This window comes from Chanodichthys erythropterus, chromosome 14 (genome assembly GCF_024489055.1).
Source record: "Chanodichthys erythropterus isolate Z2021 chromosome 14, ASM2448905v1, whole genome shotgun sequence".
NCBI classification, from domain to species: Eukaryota; Metazoa; Chordata; class Actinopteri; order Cypriniformes; family Xenocyprididae; genus Chanodichthys; species Chanodichthys erythropterus.
Genome location: NC_090234.1, coordinates 30,613,916 through 30,632,695, shown reverse-complemented (window position 1 = coordinate 30,632,695; position 18,780 = coordinate 30,613,916). Strand labels below are relative to the sequence as shown.

At 36.6% G+C, this 18,780-nt stretch overlaps 1 protein-coding gene and 1 long non-coding RNA gene across 7 annotated transcripts in view; one reads left to right on the top strand and one right to left on the bottom strand.

The window, feature by feature from the left end:
* dachd (dachshund d) overlaps positions 1–8,479 on the bottom strand; it is a 121,976-nt gene extending 113,497 nt beyond the window's left edge. For 2 of the 6 annotated variants that reach the window (XM_067409645.1, XM_067409648.1), the window contains exon 1: positions 7,741–8,478. In XM_067409645.1, coding sequence (XP_067265746.1) covers positions 7,741–8,306 — 566 coding nt within the window. In that variant the 5' untranslated portion in view covers positions 8,307–8,478. Of the gene's footprint in view, positions 1–7,740 lie in introns of all 6 variants that reach the window. The other 4 variants (XM_067409643.1, XM_067409647.1, XM_067409644.1 and 1 more) reach the window with 3 other exon arrangements.
* A 103-nt stretch (positions 8,480–8,582) lies between these two features.
* On the top strand, positions 8,583–13,168 carry LOC137035877 (uncharacterized). Its single transcript, XR_010897123.1, has 3 exons — positions 8,583–8,799; positions 11,998–12,290; positions 13,003–13,168. It is a non-coding gene; the product is annotated as an uncharacterized lncRNA (long non-coding RNA).
* Positions 13,169–18,780: the final 5,612 nt, after the last annotated feature.

Genomic DNA, 18,780 nt, shown 5'->3' with positions numbered 1-18,780 from the left:
TTTACCTTCTCCTGCCAGGTGTCTTCAGTTTACTAATATCTGATTGGACAGACACGAAATGCAGTGGTACGCCTCCAGCAGACGAGTTTGGTGTCATGTCTCTCTGGAGCAAACTGTCAGTCTTTAAGAAGTGAGTAATAATAGCCGGGTACCACAGCCTCTTGCTATGGAAAAAACACTTTCTTTTTTAAAGCGAGAAGCTGACATTTGAGTCTGCAGGAGAAACTCAAGCGGAGCATCATAGAAAGAGTTATCAGAATGCCTGTCTCACTGGACTTAGACAACAGCAATGTGAGAAGCTCTGGATTGCTTTCAAAGGAACAACACCTTTGTTTGCTGATAATGAAATACAGTACAGCCCATGGAGGGTTTCGGATGGATTAGGGATCTGTTGTTGGGGATATGCGTACTTTGTACTACAGTTATTAGAAGAAATATTTCCATTTGTTTTAAATGGGCTGCATTACAAGTTGCGATGTTTGCCCTTCAGAGAGTTGCGTGCTATGCAACAACTCATTCATGTTGGCCTTCAACTGGCATACCATGATCAAGCTACAAGGTCTCCTAACTGATTGCTTTGATTTCATAAAGAGGCTACAAGAGCTGCATTTTACAATGTTTCATATATACAAATCCAGGAGTAAACTGAACATAGTCATGCATATTTTGAGGAATATAATCAAAACTCTTGACGCTTACATCTTTACATTAATGCAATGGATGAATTAAAAGAAATAAAAGCTACTGAATAAAAAATATATAAAAAAAATGTATTAAAAGATTCGTACTTAAAAGGTGCACTGTAAAAAGTAATACACTCTATGTACTCAATAGAACTAATTACAAGCAATATTATTAATTCAATTCAACATATAAGAATTGAATTAGAATCAATCAAATGAATTCATCAAAAGTCAACCATTTAAAATGTGTAAAATTAACAAACACCATTACAAACACAAACTGACATAAAAAGCATAGAGTCAAAGTGCCAAACTAACACCAATCGCCATACTGGTGACCAAACATTTTCAATAAAATCAACATCTAAACCTCTGTTAATTTGTGTGTTTCTCTTTCCTTCAGTGATTCTGCTTATTATCATCAGGTGTCTTCAATGATGGCAATAAAAAATAACAAGTTCTTAATTCATCTTTGACGTATGTCTGTTATTCAGATATTTTTGTTTAAATTTTACTTAAATTTAACTCGTTTTAAATGGTTGACATTTAAGGAATTAATTTGATTAATTCTAACTCAATTCTATTTGCTGAATTTAATTAATAATATTGCTTGTAATCTGTTGCCAACATTTTATGGAGTAGATATAGCGTATTACTTTTTTACAGCGGAGAATGAGATACCAACACATCAACAACGGCATCAATATGAGCAACATATGGGATCCTCAGCGGCAACGAGCACCGAAATTTGGCTTTTCTATTATGATTCAATTGTGCTAAATTGACTTGATAGGCTTCTGTGCGGTCCGTGAGGATTTTAGCTTCATAAGAGAGGTCTGGTGTCTCAGCTTTGTCAAAGGCCCATCATGCTTTGAGCTCTGATAGAGTTCCATTCTATTCTCGAGTGTCATTAGCTGTGGGCCAGGTAAAGATTAGATAACAATCAGAACTTTATGAGATACCTTTAGAGGTGTTAGGAGTCTTTTGTCGCACTGCTAAAAGAGGAATGTAGATTAAAAAAACATATAACTTCTTTTTTTCCTTTCATTATCTAACTGAGTGGGGACTATTCAGTTGTTTTGGCAGCACAGAAAAAAAAAATTTAAGGAGCAAAATGCCATGTTAAGCATATTTCATGGAGTATTCATAAATTACTAAATATATAATTTATGGCGGAATTCTGAAAGCAGTTTTATCAAAGGTACTTTAATAATATAATTCATTTTTGCAGGAGAGCTTGAAGTGAATTGAATTGAGAGCTCTATTTATTTTGTCCTAGGAAAAGTGTCTCCAGCACTCCAGAGCTCTTTGTTTTTCTTTAATGGAGTTATGGTGCTCTCATTGCGCTGTAAAGTGCCGCTTGTTCTGACCTAAATGAAAACAGCCTCGAGACCTCAGCAGTCACCTGTCCTTCACCGCAGTCGCGCCAAAACCTGCTGACGGCATCTCCAAGCTTCCCCGCACCTCACTGACGCTGTTTATGACAGCGGTTCAAACTTAAATATCCAGCTTTTGCTGTCTTCTTTCAAAACCACAGAGCTCATAAAACATCCATCATGACATTCCTCCATTTTATAACAGAGTAAATATCACTCTTACAGGGTAGATTTCCCATCATTCACTTTTATCACAGTAGAGTGGGACAAGAAGAGGCCATTAAGTTCAAAGAACGTAGATATTTCCGTGATAACATGAAAAAGTTTATATAGGAGGAGATTCATCATTTGATATGATCTTGAAGATGGGGGGGGGACAAGAAAAGGAAATTTCTGGAATCCCATTTGAGATTGATTCCCTGAAGTATTCTTCTTTTTTTTTTTCATGTCAGCTTCAACACGAAAATGAAGCCAGGGAAAATTAACTCCTGATATGGCTACGCTGAATTAGACAGTGAAAAAAAAAAAACACTTTTTAAGGATTCCGGCCTTGTCATTTTCAATTTTCTGCTCTTTGGACATGCTTGTATTCAGATTCCCGAACATCCACTCGGCATATCAATCCTAATTAGACAATCTGGGTCCGCGAAGGATGAGAGCCGAGTTATTTGCATAATTTAATCATAAATACTCAGCGATACATATTTCCGAATGCATTTGTACAATCATCTTTCTATCCTTAGGGCAAAAATATTAATATGATTAGGCAATAATTCTTTAAAAAAGGAGGAAAATAGGAAACCAGAAAGTGCACTCTCTTTTTAAACTCCAGCTTTGGGCTATATGAAAAATTAATTAATTTCTGGGGAAAATCAATTTCTTTATGTGACCATATTAGACAGAGCCGAGCTAAGGCCCGGAATCGCTCTCCAATCAAGAAATCTCATCTGCTCCCTCTAACTTGTGTCAGTAGTGGTTAGCGTCCCTGCGTGAGCGTCAACGGTCTGCGCACTGCTTCCTAAATATGCTGTAATGTCGAAGGGATGGTGGCTAAAGACATGCCAGGGCTCTGAGTCAGAGAGCTCATAATGCATCGCTTTTTCCACCGGCAATCTGCCTCAGGTGTGACTACGGTGGCTAGTGTCACTGTCCTGTCTCATTTCATACATCTGGTGGTCAGAAATTAGGAAACCAGCAGATGATTTGACACACTTACACTTGCTTGTTTGATTTGAGACCGATTGATGACTCACGCCATCACTCATCTGTTCATCTGTTCTAAAAGTCATGAACGTCTGCTATTTGCGCAATTAGCTTTTGCATGTTTGACCAATTCAATTTTTTATCTAAAGCGGTAGCTTTCACAAAAAAAAAAAAAAAAAAAAAAATTCTCAACCCTGTATGACTTTCTTTCTTCTGCGGAACACAAAAGAAGACTTTTTGAAAAACAATGAAATTCAAAGGGATTCAATCAATGTTGTTTTGGACCCCATTGACTTTCATTGTATGACAAATATACAGGATAAACTGATGACAGATTTTCATTATTGGGTGAACTATCCCTTTAATATGCAGGTCAAATGTCAAGAAGAAATTTCTGTTATTGAAATGTAAAAGTGCGAGCAAATATAAATAGCGTAATTCAATTAATTCAAGAAATATATATGTTTATTTTCCTAGAACTGTTTCAAATGACCTCAATTGAATACAGAGGTATCAAGTTGCTTTTATCGGTGTCACGTTCATAAACTCTTCTACTGTCTTCTCTCGCATTGACGACGAATGCCAAGTGCACAGTTAATTTGAACACACGTGGCTAATCCTATCAAGGAAAGCTCCAATGACTCACGGCGACGGAAAAAATAAAAACCAGATTGTTTATCTGCTTCATTTTCAATCCATCAGCGCTGATCGTAAGTGAGGAATATGGAATCATATGTATGAGTTGTAAGAAAGTGCTACAATGAATCTGTGATTTTAACAAGCCTTTTAACATGCACCCCCCCCCCCCCCACACACACACACACACACACACACACACATCCCCCCTCAACTCTTTCATCCTAATCAGCATCTGTCTCTCTGTTTTTTGAAGTTATTATCGCCTCAGCTCCCTCTTGGATGTGGTTGCTGGGTGACGGGTATCTTAGCACCCACTCTGACTGGGAATGATTTGAATTCGATCCAAAGATTTCCCATGAGTACCTGTAAACACATCCGTGCCTTGTCGAAAACAAATATATCAGAAGAGCACTGCAAAGAGAGTGAGAGAGGGAAAAAAAAGAGCGATAAAATCTGCCACTGTGTGTTAAGACGCACCCCTGAGTGCTAAACAAAATAATGACGCTCCTCTGTAAATATGCCAGTCTGTGTTGTACACAAACAAAAATATTTAGTCAAAAGTGATGCTCTTGTGATTGAATTATAAATGTAAAAATCGAACAAAATTTCATTTAAAGCATAATTAATTCAAGGAACACAAACTTGAGGACATCTTTATTCATTTAAATTGAATTAAACAAAAACAACAACAAAAAAGTAAAAAGTCTAAAATATGCAAGTGCATTCAGAGATATCCATTTAACCTTCCATTGTTGACAACAACTGTCAATGAACCGCCTGGGCCGTACGCAGCCTGACAAACCCTCCGACGTAACAGCTGTCTCAGCACTCACCTCCAGCCCAACCGCCCTGATGTTTCAATAACCTTTCCTTAAGAGTTCAAATGTCACCAGGCGGCAAGAACCGCATCGTCCCACACGGACAAAATGGAAAGGAAAACAAGTAGCTGAAGTATTGCTTCTCACGGGGCAGACTCATAACTCCTATGAAAGCAGAGAGATTACAGCCCCGTATCTGTTCGGCGGCAGAAGGTGCGCATTAATCTGGGCCGAGGGTCCCCGGGAGAATGAGGGGGGGAGCCGGAGGAACACGTCCTCATGCGGAAGGGAGAACGGGGCGAGTCTGACTCCGCTTCATGGGGAATTCTTTTAATGTGAGCAGACAAAGATGTAAGGCCGCTGTTATCCCGTAGCAAAGAGGATTATTAGCACTTCTTCAGCACTCTGGAAGCCGAGCAGCATGCTGGAAAAGTGAGCTCGCTAGTATGCTTTTTTTTTTATTATTATGTCTAGTTTTTGTGTGTGTGTGTTGTTTATTCGCAAGACAACGGAAATAGGATTGGAACACATCCCAAGCCGGACTCAAACCTCACCTCATATGCTGTCAGCATATGCACAACCCATTGCACCGCTCCTCTGTAAAGTTCTCCTCTACACACAAAAAAAAAACCATAAACGAAATTATCCTTCTTTAAAATTCAAAATTTGAGCACGTAACGGCACCCCGAGTCACGTCCATGCAAGAGTTATGACTTAGCGTGCTGACCTTCCCTGTACAGAGAATCAAAGCAGATGCAGATACATTAAATCCACACTGTAAATAAGAGCCAGTGTGTTTGTGTTCCATCCGAGCAGATACCTTTGTCCATACAAATGATGTAATCCTCCAAATGGGAAGCAGACATGGAGGAGGTGATTGATTTCAGCATAACACCGGCAGTACCAGGTGCTTTCAGAGACAATTACAGGCCTCTCTATGCAGCAGTAATAGGCCAGCACTTTAGCATCATTAAAGCAATGTGTAGCACTGCATTATCCTTTAACCCCATCACTGACCACTCTCTTTCCCAGCCCCGGAGTTCAAACCACACACTCCATCACCTCAGGACCCCGGGACGGGGCCGCACGAGGAGGAGGGGAGCCGGATTGAAAGCACAAGCACAGGCCAAGAAGGAGCTCGCACAGACAGCATGGGAAAGACTGAGAGCAGACTGCTCCATTAGCACCGATGATGGACGAATACACACCGTACTTGACATACAGCTAGAGGGGAATATTTACATTGTGCATTTTTAGACAAACATAAGTAATAACTGCTTTAAATCAAGTGATACAAAAATAATGCAATGCATTTGGTATTGATCTGCAGCTGTAATTATGACTAGCATTGAGAAGTCCAATATATGTGCATCACAAGAAAGAGAAAAAAAAATCAATAATAAATTATTGCATGTTATAACTGTAAAAATGTAGCACAAAATACCTGGTGTAATAATGTGTGATTTAACAAAAGAGTTTTTAATCCACACTCACACTGAATAAAAGTGGCACATGTCCAAAACAGAAAATCATATTACGAGTGTGATTTATGTTATTTTTTTAATGTTATGTTTGTGAGAAATAATATTGTGTTAATATGATAAAAATCACTCTGGACATTCAGATCTAAAAATATTGATATTATCATTATGTGCAATTTGTCACTTGCTGCCTGATCCACAATATATATATTTTTTTAAATTATAAAATAATTCTCATAAACAATTTGTGATTTAATTTTCAGTTTTCATAGCATTGAAATTCCTCATTTAAAAATATCTGAAACTGTACAACACTCGGGCTTGAATTGCTGCATGCAAGGGGTTTTATGTTTTCATTTCAGATGAGCTGTCAACACCTTGACATTTTTAAATTAGCTTACTTTTTCTAGTAATTATTGGGCCCATTCACTTGATCACTAAAGGGTGACATTAAAGTTTCAGGGCGAATTATTCACCGATGTTACAAGCAGTAATTGTTTCCTGTGTGAATTTGTACCTTCAAGCACTGTATCACTCCTGCCATTAAGTATACAAGCACTTATTGACTATGATTTGATTTTTCCCCAGAGGAAGAAAAAAGTAGAAAGAAATGTCTGCCTTTAAATACAACTAAAACATAGGAGAGAACGTCTATTATAGTACTTCTAACAAACATGCTTATTTAAATTTGTTCAAATAACAGAAAACCAAATCATATTTTCCTCTTCTGCTCAATGGGAGCTCAATATTGTCTACAACATGCACAAATGCAGGGTGACTTTAAACTTTTTTTTTTTTTTAATCACATTTGCTATTAGAAAAATATATATCCACAAGAAAAAAGCTCTCATGCTCCATACATACACTTATGCATGATTTCCACCAAACATGTTTGACCCAACTGTCATTTATGAATTATTAATTTTGGTAAATAGTTGAAGAAAAAAAACACCCTACTGTATTTTACAGTACATGCACTACAACACTTCTGCAAAATGTTTGCATTTATTTATTATTATTATTATTATTATTATATTCCACTTTCTACCATCGCAAAAAGTTGAATTATTTACTTTATGGAATTCTAGAATTAGTTGCACATTTTTTTATATTTTTATCATAGTTATTTTAACGATATAGGAACAAGATTTGTTTCTTCACTGACACATTTGGTTTAGCAAGCTGACTACTTGAGATTAAAGTTATTGATGTCACAAAATATGTAAATAACAGTGCATAAAACTACAAAAATAACAAAAAGTTCTTGGTTGAACTTAAAGCAATTGTAATGTTGCATCCGGCTATAAAAAAAAAATAATAATAATAATTTTGGGTTGTAGTTGGAACATATATATTTTAAAGTGCAAGTACAAATGTGAAAGTATTTGCAAATGCCCTCCACATATTACTCCATTAATAAGTACATTAGTTGTACTCTTTTTTTTTTTTTTTTTTTTTTTACTTTGTATTGTAAAGTTCACTTCACTTCTAACTTGTCTATTGATTATCTGAGCACTAAAAGAGTCGCACTCGTTCTGACCTGGCATTAGTGCAGTCGTTGTAGAGGGTCTCGAAGTCTTTTCTGGAGATGAGTTTGCAGCGGTTGACCCCGGGCTGGATGGCCCCCAGTCCGCGCAGGATGCGGACCTGCTCCACGTTACACACCACCGGCGTGATCTCCAGCCGCTTGAGTTTGGTGTAGACGGTGTGCAGACCCCCGACCAGGTGTTTGAGAAACAGGTCAAACGCCTGGGGCAGGCAGATGAGCTCCTGTCCGTCCACTGTGAAAGAGGCCACCTTGGCGCCCCTAAGCTCCACCATCCGACACTCATTATTCTGCGGGGTGTTTTCAACAGGAGACGGGGTCGAGTACACGGGCTTGCCGGCCAGTGAGATGCTGTTGGTGTTGGTGCTGATCAGATCCGTGCGGAACAGATTCTGGGGCGCTGACTGAGAGGGAGACGCAGAAGTGGCCAAGGGCGAGGATGATGATGCTGCGGTCGCGGAGCATGATGATGATGATGCTGATGATGCTGACGAAGAAGTTGATATCGGACACGGCTGGACCAAAGACGACGGGGGAATCAGAGCAGCCGGTACGGCCATGGTGTTCTGCACCTATCAAATAAGTTCAGACGGGAAGGAGAGCCAGTATGTAAAAGTAGCGCAAAGAAGAAGAAATCCACCCGAGTGCGCTCCGCCGACGCGCGAATGGATGTGGAGAGGTGCCGTGCTGAAATTAGGGCTCTGAGAAAGATTGAGAGAGAATGACAGGAAGAAAATGAGCAGAAAAGTGTGCCTCTGCTCTGTGGATGAGTTGTTGTTGTCACAAGGTACAGAGAGGGAGGAGCCACTATCAGCCCTTTGAAACGGAGACATGCACAATCTAATGCGACCCTAGTGGAACAGCGTACGGAACATTTCCAGCGTTTGCTTACAACCTTTGTGAGCTTCTCGGATGAAACCTGCGTGCGCCTCTTCGAGGAATGAATTCTCTCTGAAACTCAACTTTATACGCCGAGCTCCTCTGCTTCTTATTGTTCGTTGTTTTAAGTTGGCTTCTTTCTTTTTTTGAGTGAGACAATAAGCAAATAAAAAGGTAAAGTTTATAATTACTTTCATTAATAATGTGAACATTTATGAAAAATATATAGCCTAAAAAATGCTTTTTATAAAATGATCTGTTAAACATTATGTTAAGCCTATTAATGAAAGTTATTATCACTATGACAATTAACAAAAATAGGCTATGCAGAAAGTACTGTGAATTTAACAGTATCACAACTTGAGTTACTGGAGGGAAGAACGGGGTGAGTTGTAACACCATTGGTTTAACCAATTAGAAATGAGCTACAGGGGTGAAATTACTTCAAACATGAGCACAACCCTCCTGAAGTGACCGTAAAAGTTAAAGAGAACTCACAGGATTAAAAAAGGTAGGTAAAGTGAAGTTTCAAACCTGGATTAATTTGATATGCATGTTAAATGACAGAACTGGAAACATATCATCTGAATTAGCAGGTTCTCTTGTTTAATTTGGTATGTCATCCACAGGCTATATCCGCATGTAAAAAAAAACAAAGAAATATCATGTCTGAGCAAACAATAGAGGCTGTAACACTTTCAGGTATTATTATTGAACCTACAAAGATGCATAAAAGGGTTGCGACATTAGACACAATTTTGAATGTAACATGTTTTTTTTATTTTTTTATTTGGGGGGGGGGGGGCTATAGCTTTTTTTCTATATTTGTTTCCAATTTGAATTTTTAATTTGAATTTGTTCTCAAATTTTCTGATAGGTTTAGCGTTTCCATATAAAACCATAAACAAACAGGGAAACAAAATTAAAATGTCTATTTTCTATGTGTTACTGTAACAGCCATTTATGGGAATATTATGTGTCTCAAAATTTTATATGGGTGTGTTACAGATGTTGAAACAAAATGTGTTACAACACTCCCCAATATCCACTTTTGATATGAAAATGAAAAAAAATAGATGAAAAAAATAAAAAATAAAAGACCGACAAAGTTTACAAAAGCATGTTATTTCTCACGCCTCTAATTTTGCAACTTCCGATATGTATTTCTTCAAAAACATGCAGAACTCTCCTAAAGCAAAGAGAAAACTTTGTGTAAATGTACACCGTCAGAACCCTATCTATCCGTGTTAACTTATAAGTTCAAGTTAGTCTGATTTGATCTGCTTTAAGATAAGCAGAATGCCATTTCAAAATTGTCATTCAGGCACAGAGGTAGCATGTAGTGTAAAAATCAATATCCGCTTAAAATTCATAGCCAGACAAAGTTGCCCTTTATGTTGCTAACCTTTGCTTAAATATGCATCATATTAAGATTTCATTAAAAACAATGAATGTCATGATAGTTTGCCAACAGTTTTTCATGTTAGCATGGGGTTAACTGCAAATGATGGCCATAAAATTCTACACAAAGAACTGCTTGCAGACATTCGTTTAGAGAAGAATGATGATAAGACAAAAAGGCATCCACAAACGCCACAGGACCTCTATGAAGTCTCCGATTCAGAGTCTCTTAACAAGCTGGGTGGGCCTGATGAATCAAACTCCCATTAGAACAACAGTCTTTCAATAGACAAACAGCAGGATGCACAATGCAGAGAAAAGCTCAGTTGTTCAATGCATTCTAACCTTGAATGTTCAATTAGTTTAACTGGTTAAATTAACAACGTCTGCAATCTTTATGTATTGGGTAAATGCAAGCATCCCGGCAAGAATTTCTCAATCTTGTGCTTTAAAAGAAGCTATGTTCGTTCTGCATTGCATCATTACTCAATGAGCCAGGACTGAGAGGAATGCTACATGATAACACAGTCCACCTGAGAGAAGTTCAAGCCAACAATAATCAAGAGGTTACATACAACAAAGAACAGCTTGAAACAGCAGAGAATGAAATGTTAAACTGTTTTAATTAACTCCTCTTTAAGGTCAACAGTACAGAAATAGCATGTCCACCTCAATTAGACAGTCATACTTAATCTATTCTCTCCATATAAAACACTTTACAATAAAATCCCATTCGTTATCGTTAGTTATTAAACGGTTAGTTCCTGTCCTTGATTCTGATTGGTCAATAGCTGTGTTTTATTCACAATAAAACACGGCTATGACCGCTTCACCCAACGGTTCTGTGTATCACTACACAACACCCTTATCAACCACCCTTAGCAACGCAAACTATATAAATTTTTGTTCAATTTTTGTTATTGTTCATTGAAGTTTACTGTATTATGTAGAAGAGTATTGTGAGAAAGAGATCGCGTGAGCGAGTTTATTAACGTTACCTGCATTCAGATTTAGCATTTTCCTTCAGGTCAGTCCTATGTTCATAATAAAAAAAATCTGTTTAAATGTCCGATGTATCATCTTAACATTTAAGGGGTTTTCACATGACTACAGCGCTAGTCAAAGCATTTGTCAGTTGCGTCTTGTTCCGTTTTCAATATAAAAGTCTTTGCTACTGACTGACACACTCAAAGACAGTCTTTGCTGCCATCTAATGGCATAATAATGTAACTTCTGTTGCTGTTCATGGGCAGGGACTAATTTTTCCGGCGGAAGGAAGGCTTTTAGAAAAAGTTTACTTCATTAAAGTTGCATTGTTACATATTCTTGGCTTTAATATTCGTATTGTGTGGTAACCTTTTTATAAAAGCAATAAGGTACTCGAGGCTAGTGCTGTATCGTGAATAAGTCACGGCTGAAGGGCGTTTTTTCATGCAATAACTAACACTAACCAACAATGAGCAATAATAATGTATTAGTAAATGTTGAAATTAACATGAACTGAGATTAATAAAAGCTTAAGAACTAACTACTGTTAAAAAAATTAAGTCTTATTGTAAAGTGTAATATGTGTGTGTGTGTGTGTGTGTGTGTGTGTGTGTGTGTGTGTGTGTGTGTGTGTGTGTGTGTGTGTGTGTGTGTGTGTGTGTGTGTGTGTGTGTGTGTGTGTGTGTGTGTGTGTGGTGTGTGGTAAGGGAAAAAGAGTAATACAGAATACAACCCTGGCATTTACAATACTAGCGCTTGAAAAGAAACCATCAGGAAGGCAAGCGGATGACATAAATGCTACCACAAATTAAAACAATCTGACTGTTTGAAGGAGTTATCTTCTGAAGGAGCATAAAGGGTGTTCTTTGTTTCTATTCTTTTTTTTTTTTTTTTTTGAAAATGACATTTAAATGGTTTCTAAATAGTGCTTGAAGTTCGTCAACGAGATTTATGTGTTTCTTCCATGTGTTTATATGATATCAGAGGCCCATGATGACTGCTGGGAGATGACATGACATCGCTAATGAGGAAAGGCCCGTCACAAGACCACACGCACAAAGGTTTGATGGCGTTGCCGTGCTGATGACTGACTTTGTTTATGGCATTTGTTACAGGGAACACACAGCAAACATCAGACATACATGAACCATCAAACAAGCTGACAACAGTACCTACATCTACTTTCTTTCCTAATCCTCAGCACAACGGCTAGAAGACTAACAAATGGAGAGGCAGCTGGGAGTAAAGTGGATGCTGCACAGAGTTTCCCTCCATCTGTATGAATCACCATAAACCTAATGTATCAGTGTTTAAAAGTAGAACTACGACATGACTCGCGTATGATCAATGGCTCTGTATATTGTTTGATATAATAATTTATTCAGCCTATAAGGCTTTGATAAAACAATGTTGAAAAGCAATTTAAATTAAATTCATTTAAATGTCAATTCTCATGGTTAGGATTTTTCTATAATTGGCTATTTAATTAAAATAATTTTCACAGTCATTAATACAGCTCGCAACTTGTAGTGCACTGACATGTTTTAATTACATGGTATTAACAAAATTGATATGCTTTAGAAAGCATGGTGAATAAGAAATAATTACACCAATCATACATCATCCCCCTTATGGACATTAAGAGTATTTCAACATAATTGATGAACTTTGAAAAGGAAGATAAATAACTTTAATTGCATAAAATGGGCGTACCTGGTTCAAATGGAAACAGCCGTCATTGCATTGCAACATATTGGCAGATTCCACTAAATGCAAATCTGCTTACCGTCTCATCTGATGAATAAACATGGCTTTCATGCAGTAAATATTTGGGTACATCTGCAAGTGTGGTACGTCTGTCTTCTGACTCACGTTCATTACTCACATTGTTCTGTTTTTGGGGGAGGATGCAGCTTAAAATGCTGCTCAGACAAACAGAGTGCAGAGTGAGACAAATACTTATTGATTTTGAATATTTGTCTCCTCAAGGTCGCATGCCATTGACCCCATCCATCCGGAGACGCCCCCTGCCACACACACACACCCACCATGGCAGAGGGCAGATGACAGACTAGCCACCGTCAGTTCTACCATCAGCTAAAAGTGTCAACCCTCAACGTCACAAATCCTCTGGGACAGTGAGAGAGATGGAATTGGAAAGATTCTGCATTGATAAACCTGTAAAACAGAAGTGACATGTTTAAATATATATATAAATACACACACACGCGCACACACACACACAGTGTTGGGGAAAGTTACTTTTAGTAATCCAGTGTTGGGGTTAACACATTACAAGTAACCTGAGTTATGTAATCAGATTACTTTTTCAAGTAACTAGTAAAGTAACACATTACTTTTTCAATTTACAACAAAATATCTAAGTTACTTTTTCCAATAAGTAACGCAAGTTACTTTTCACATTTATTGACTGACAGCTCTCATGTCCCTGTGTTGAGAGAAATAAAGTGCACAGGTGTTGTGTGCGCTGTGTAAACATAATGGTTATTGTAGTTCTAGACTAAATGTGAACATGCATTTACTCATCTCATTTGCACGAAAACATTCAGTATTCTTAAAAATGAATAAAAACAGTAAAATGCAATCTCAGAATTTTATTCAAACCTGTAATAATTAACTATATTAAATTACACAAATATACTTTATGTATTTAATCTCACTTTATTAAACAATGTCTTTGCTGCTGACCTTCGATGATCTAATTCAACCATACTAATAAGCAAATATTACTGAACATTATATTTAGAAATAAGAGTGTTGAACTTCCTTCTCCTGTATTCTTCTGCAGTCCAGAATGGCAGCAGCTGAAAGGTTTGTTTGAGCTGCGCCCTCTACTGTACAGGCGTAAATATGTATTTCCTTCCACCTGAGGCTTATTCTTTTGACTTTTGGTGTGAAAGGGCCTTAACATTTGCCAAAAATAGAACTTTTTTGTTGTTATTAAAAAACAAACAAACAAGCCCAGTCCAGGTGATAAAAAGTAATGCAAAAGTAATGTAACACATTACTTTTCATAAAAAGTAACTAACGCAATTAGTTACTTTTTGGGGAGTAAGGCAATATTGTAATGCATTACTTTTAAAACTAACGTTCCCCCAACATTGTGCATTACAATATTGCGTTACTCTTTAAAAAAGTAACTTATTACATCACTTAAATACTTTTTATGGAAAGTAATGTGTTATGTTACTTTTGTATTACTTTTCACCTGGGATGGGCTTGGTGGTTTACTTTTTAATAACAATGAAAAAGTTATATTTTTGGCAAATGTTAAGGCCCTTTCACATCAAAAGTGAAATGAATAAGCTTCAGGCTGATCATAAATGTAATGTTTATCTAATACATTGTTTAATAAAGTGAGTTTAAATGAAGTATATTTGTTTAATTTAATTTATTTTATTATTACATGTTTGTGTAATATTCTGAGATTGCATTTCATTGTTTTTATTTATTTTGAGGAATACTGCAACTGAAATGAGTAAATGCTCACATTTAGTCTAGAACTACAATAACCATCATGTTTAAACACAACGCCTCTGCACTTACTCCTGATTTTTCTCAACACGGGGACAGGAGAGCTGTCAGTCAAAAAATAGGAAAACAAAGTAACTTGCATTACTTATTTGAAAAAGTAACTACTAATTGAAAATGAATTACTTATTTAAAAAAGTAATATTTTGTTGTAAATTTAAGAGTAATGCGTTATTCTTCACTAGTAACTTAAAAAAAAGAAATCTGATTGCGTAGCTCCAGTTACTCGTAATGTGTCACCCCAACACTGTATGTGTATGTATTATATACATTACACACTGTACATACACACTGTACAGTGGCATGAAAAAGTATGTGAACCCCTTGCAGAATCTGTGAAAATGAGAATTATTTAAATAAAATAAGAGGGATAATAAAAAATGCATGTTATTTTTTTTTTAGTACTGTCCTGAGTAAGATATTTTACATAAAAGATGTTTGCATTTAGTTCACGAGACAAATCAATAGCTGAATTTATTAAAATAACCCCATTCATAAGTATGTGAACCATTGATTCTCAATACTGTGTGTGGTTACCTGATGATCCACGACTGTTTTTTTTTTTTGTTTTGTGATTGTTGTTCATGAGTCTCTTGTTTGTCCTGAGCAGTTAAACTGAGCTCTGTTCTTCAGAAAAATCCTCCAGCTCCTGCAGATTCATCAGTTTTCAAGCATTTTTGCATATTTGAACCCTTTCCAGCAGTGGCTGTATGATTTTGAGATTCATCTTTTCACACTGAGGACAATTGAGGGACTCAAACACAACTATTAAAAAAGGTTCAAACATTCACTGATGCTCCAGAAGGAAACAAGATGCATTAAGAGCCGAGGGGTGAAAACTTTTGAATTCAAATATCAAAGTAAATTGTACTTAATTTTTCTGCCGGGAAACTTGCAAGTATCTTCTGTTGGTTCCGAAGGGCAGTACTAAATGAAAAACAATCATATTTAAACAAAATAAGAAAAATTGTGACGTCTTCATCCTATTCAAATGTTTTCACACCCCGACTCTTAATGCATCGTGTTTCCTTCTGGAGCATCAGTGAATGTTTGAACTTTTTTTAATAGTTGTGTTTGAGTTTCTCAGTTGTCCTGAGTATGAAAACACAGATCTCAAAATCATATAGTCACTGCTGGAAAGGGTTCAAATATGCAAAAATGCTTGAAAACTGATGAATCTGCAGGAGCTGGAGGATTTTTCTGAAGAACAGAGCTCAGTTTAACTGCTTTAACTGGACAAACAAGAGACTCATGAACAACCAACACAAAACATAAAAACAGTCATGGATCATCAGGTAACCACACACAGTATTGAGAATCAATGGTTCACATACTTATGAATGGGGTTATTTTAATAAATTCAGCTATTGTTTTGTCTTGTGAACTAAATGCAAACATCTTTTATGTAAAATATCTTACTCAGGACAGTACTAAACAAAAAATAACATGCATTTTTTATTATCTCTCTTATTTTATTAAAATAAATCTCATTTTCACAGATTCTGCAAGGGGTTCACATACTTTTTCATGCCACTGTATATTGATGTTGATGAAGGGGTACTTCAACCTTACAGACGGGTCTTTCTGAAATAGAAAAGCTGCTCTAGGGAAAGACAGCACCCTTCCTTTCCATTTGTTCCTTTAAAGAAATTACATATTTTGCAGGTACACAAAGAGCAGGGTTAATACACAGAGACGCCCAATTAGAGCCCCCTCATTTAGTAGACGTCTGAACAAAAACTTTATGACAGGCAGTTTGGGACTGTCATTAAATTAGATGTTGTGAGAATGATAGCACACTTTCTTTGCTTAATGAGAATGGAGTTTCTCCCCAGACTGGAATTTTCTGAGTTCACTGCCGTCGGAATGCTTCACAAAGCGAAACTATGGCTCTCTTTGTTGTGTTCACATTATAGATGAGATCAGAGAGTAAACAGAGACCAAATGTGCTCTAATAAAACTACAGATCTTCTAGCCGGCTCATTTCCATAAAACAGTTCCTGCGCAAATCAGGTATGACCTTCAGAGACATAATTAAAGCAAATATTTTTAGTCCCTGATTGGAATGTTGCATGTCAATACAAATTGTGAAGGAACCTCATAACGGAATGCAGATTTTATTGTTTACGGGATGCATGGAATCTGAAATGATAAAAGTCTGTATAGCTGCATCTGAATAAAGTTTCTATAAAAAGTTCATATATGAATACACACAATAAAAAAGCACTCTCAAAGTGAATAGTTAACACAGGTGATCCATTGAATTAGATTTTAAGATTCTTTAACACAGTTAATGTATTTAATTACAAATAACTCATTTATCAGTAAAGGATGGATAAAAACCCTCTTAACAGAAATATATTTTTATTAATCTAACCCAAATGTAACATTTAACAAAAGTCACTTGCACTCTTTGTTTGGTGGAATTTAACTATCAAAGCTTCAAATAACTTCATTTGAACAAGCAATAAAAACAAATGGACACTTATTAATGACATTAATGTTGAAAACAGTTGTGTACAGTTTTTTCAGGATTCTATTAAAAGAAAGTTAAAAACGAACAGCATTTATCTGAAATAGAAAGCTTTTGTAACATTATACTATCATTCAAAAGTAAATAAAGACATTTATAATGTTACAAAAGCTTTATATTTCAAATAAATGCTGTTCTTTTGAACTTTCTATTCATCAGAGAGTCCTGAAAAAAATGTAATGTAAAACTGTTTTCAATATTAATAATAATAATAATAAATGTTTCTTGAGCAGCAAATCAGCATATTAGAATGATTTCTGAAAGATCATGTGACACTGAAGACTGGAGTAATGATGCTGAAAATTCAGCTTTGCCATCACAGGAATAAATTACATTTTAAAATACAATCAAATAGAAAAGTTATTTTAAATTGAAAAAATATTTCACTATATTATTGTTTTGCTGTGTTTTGGATCAAATAAATGCAGCATTGGTGAGCAGAAGAGACTAAAACATACATATATATTGATAGCTTCCAAGCATAAACTTGGAACACAGCGGTTCATTATGTGCATTATAGAGATATGCTGCCATGAAATAATTATCAGATGTCAAGCTGTTCTGATGCTCAGATCCATTTGTGCGGTTGTTATGATGATGCCATCCTACCTTACAACTCTCTCTCTCTCTGTGTGTGTGTGCGCATCCTGTCTGCAAATATATCTGCAGATCTCAGGATTCACTTGGAAAGATGCCAGCCGAGTGTCTTGTGAGCTGAGCTGGCAAAACGTCCAACCGTATGTAAAATACTGCCCCTCTGGTGATATCAGTCTTTAAAAGAGAGCTAATTTCATTTTTTCAAAAGAAGCCGCTTGATAGCTGCACAATTACTCTGCGGTGCCCTGTACCCTGTTTAAAACCGCACAGACTTTTATATCAGGCGAGAGATTTGTGGATATCTAAATTGGAAGGTAAACCTGTATAAACAGTAGTAATTACCGTGCCATTCACAGGGCCTGTTGTGCTCATTCGGCAACAGCCACAGTGATTAAAATGAATCTCCATCGACTTCTCCATTAAATTGCTGGCAGTGGCGATCCTTTGACCTTTCCCATTGATTGAACATAACAATCACAATTCAATTGTAATGCAAAGAGAACATTTGTTATAATGTACATGAGATGCATGAGCCATTTCCTAGAGGGTTGAGGTAATCAATGAAGTGACTTCAAAAGGAACCCGCACAAAGACTCATTCTGGTCAGAATCCGCGGTACATATCGAACCCAACGTTCAGCCGTCTGTTGAATTACTCAATACATTTGCATCCTATAAAGAAACATATTGTGCATCCAAAACCCTCGGTGTCATTTTATGCTTGTTACAAATACTGATGGGTATGAGCCAGTGTTCTGATCATTTTCATTTGTTTTGATTGGTTAGAATGCTAAGCCTTCCCAGAATGTGGCACAGAGGTCTAAGAAAATGATTAGAGCTGACATTTCCCTGAAGTTTTTTCTGCAATGTTCTCTGTGCATGCACTGATTAGTAACATTTGTATGTGCGAGCAACACGACTGGTTATAAAACACTTTTAAAAGTTGATATAATGCCACTTTTACAAGATGTAAAATAAGTCTCTAATGTCCCCAGAGTGTGTATGTGAAGTTTTAGCTCAAAATACCCCACAGATCATTTGTCACTTTTGGAGGGTGAGCAAAAACGCTCAGTTTGTGTGTGTGTG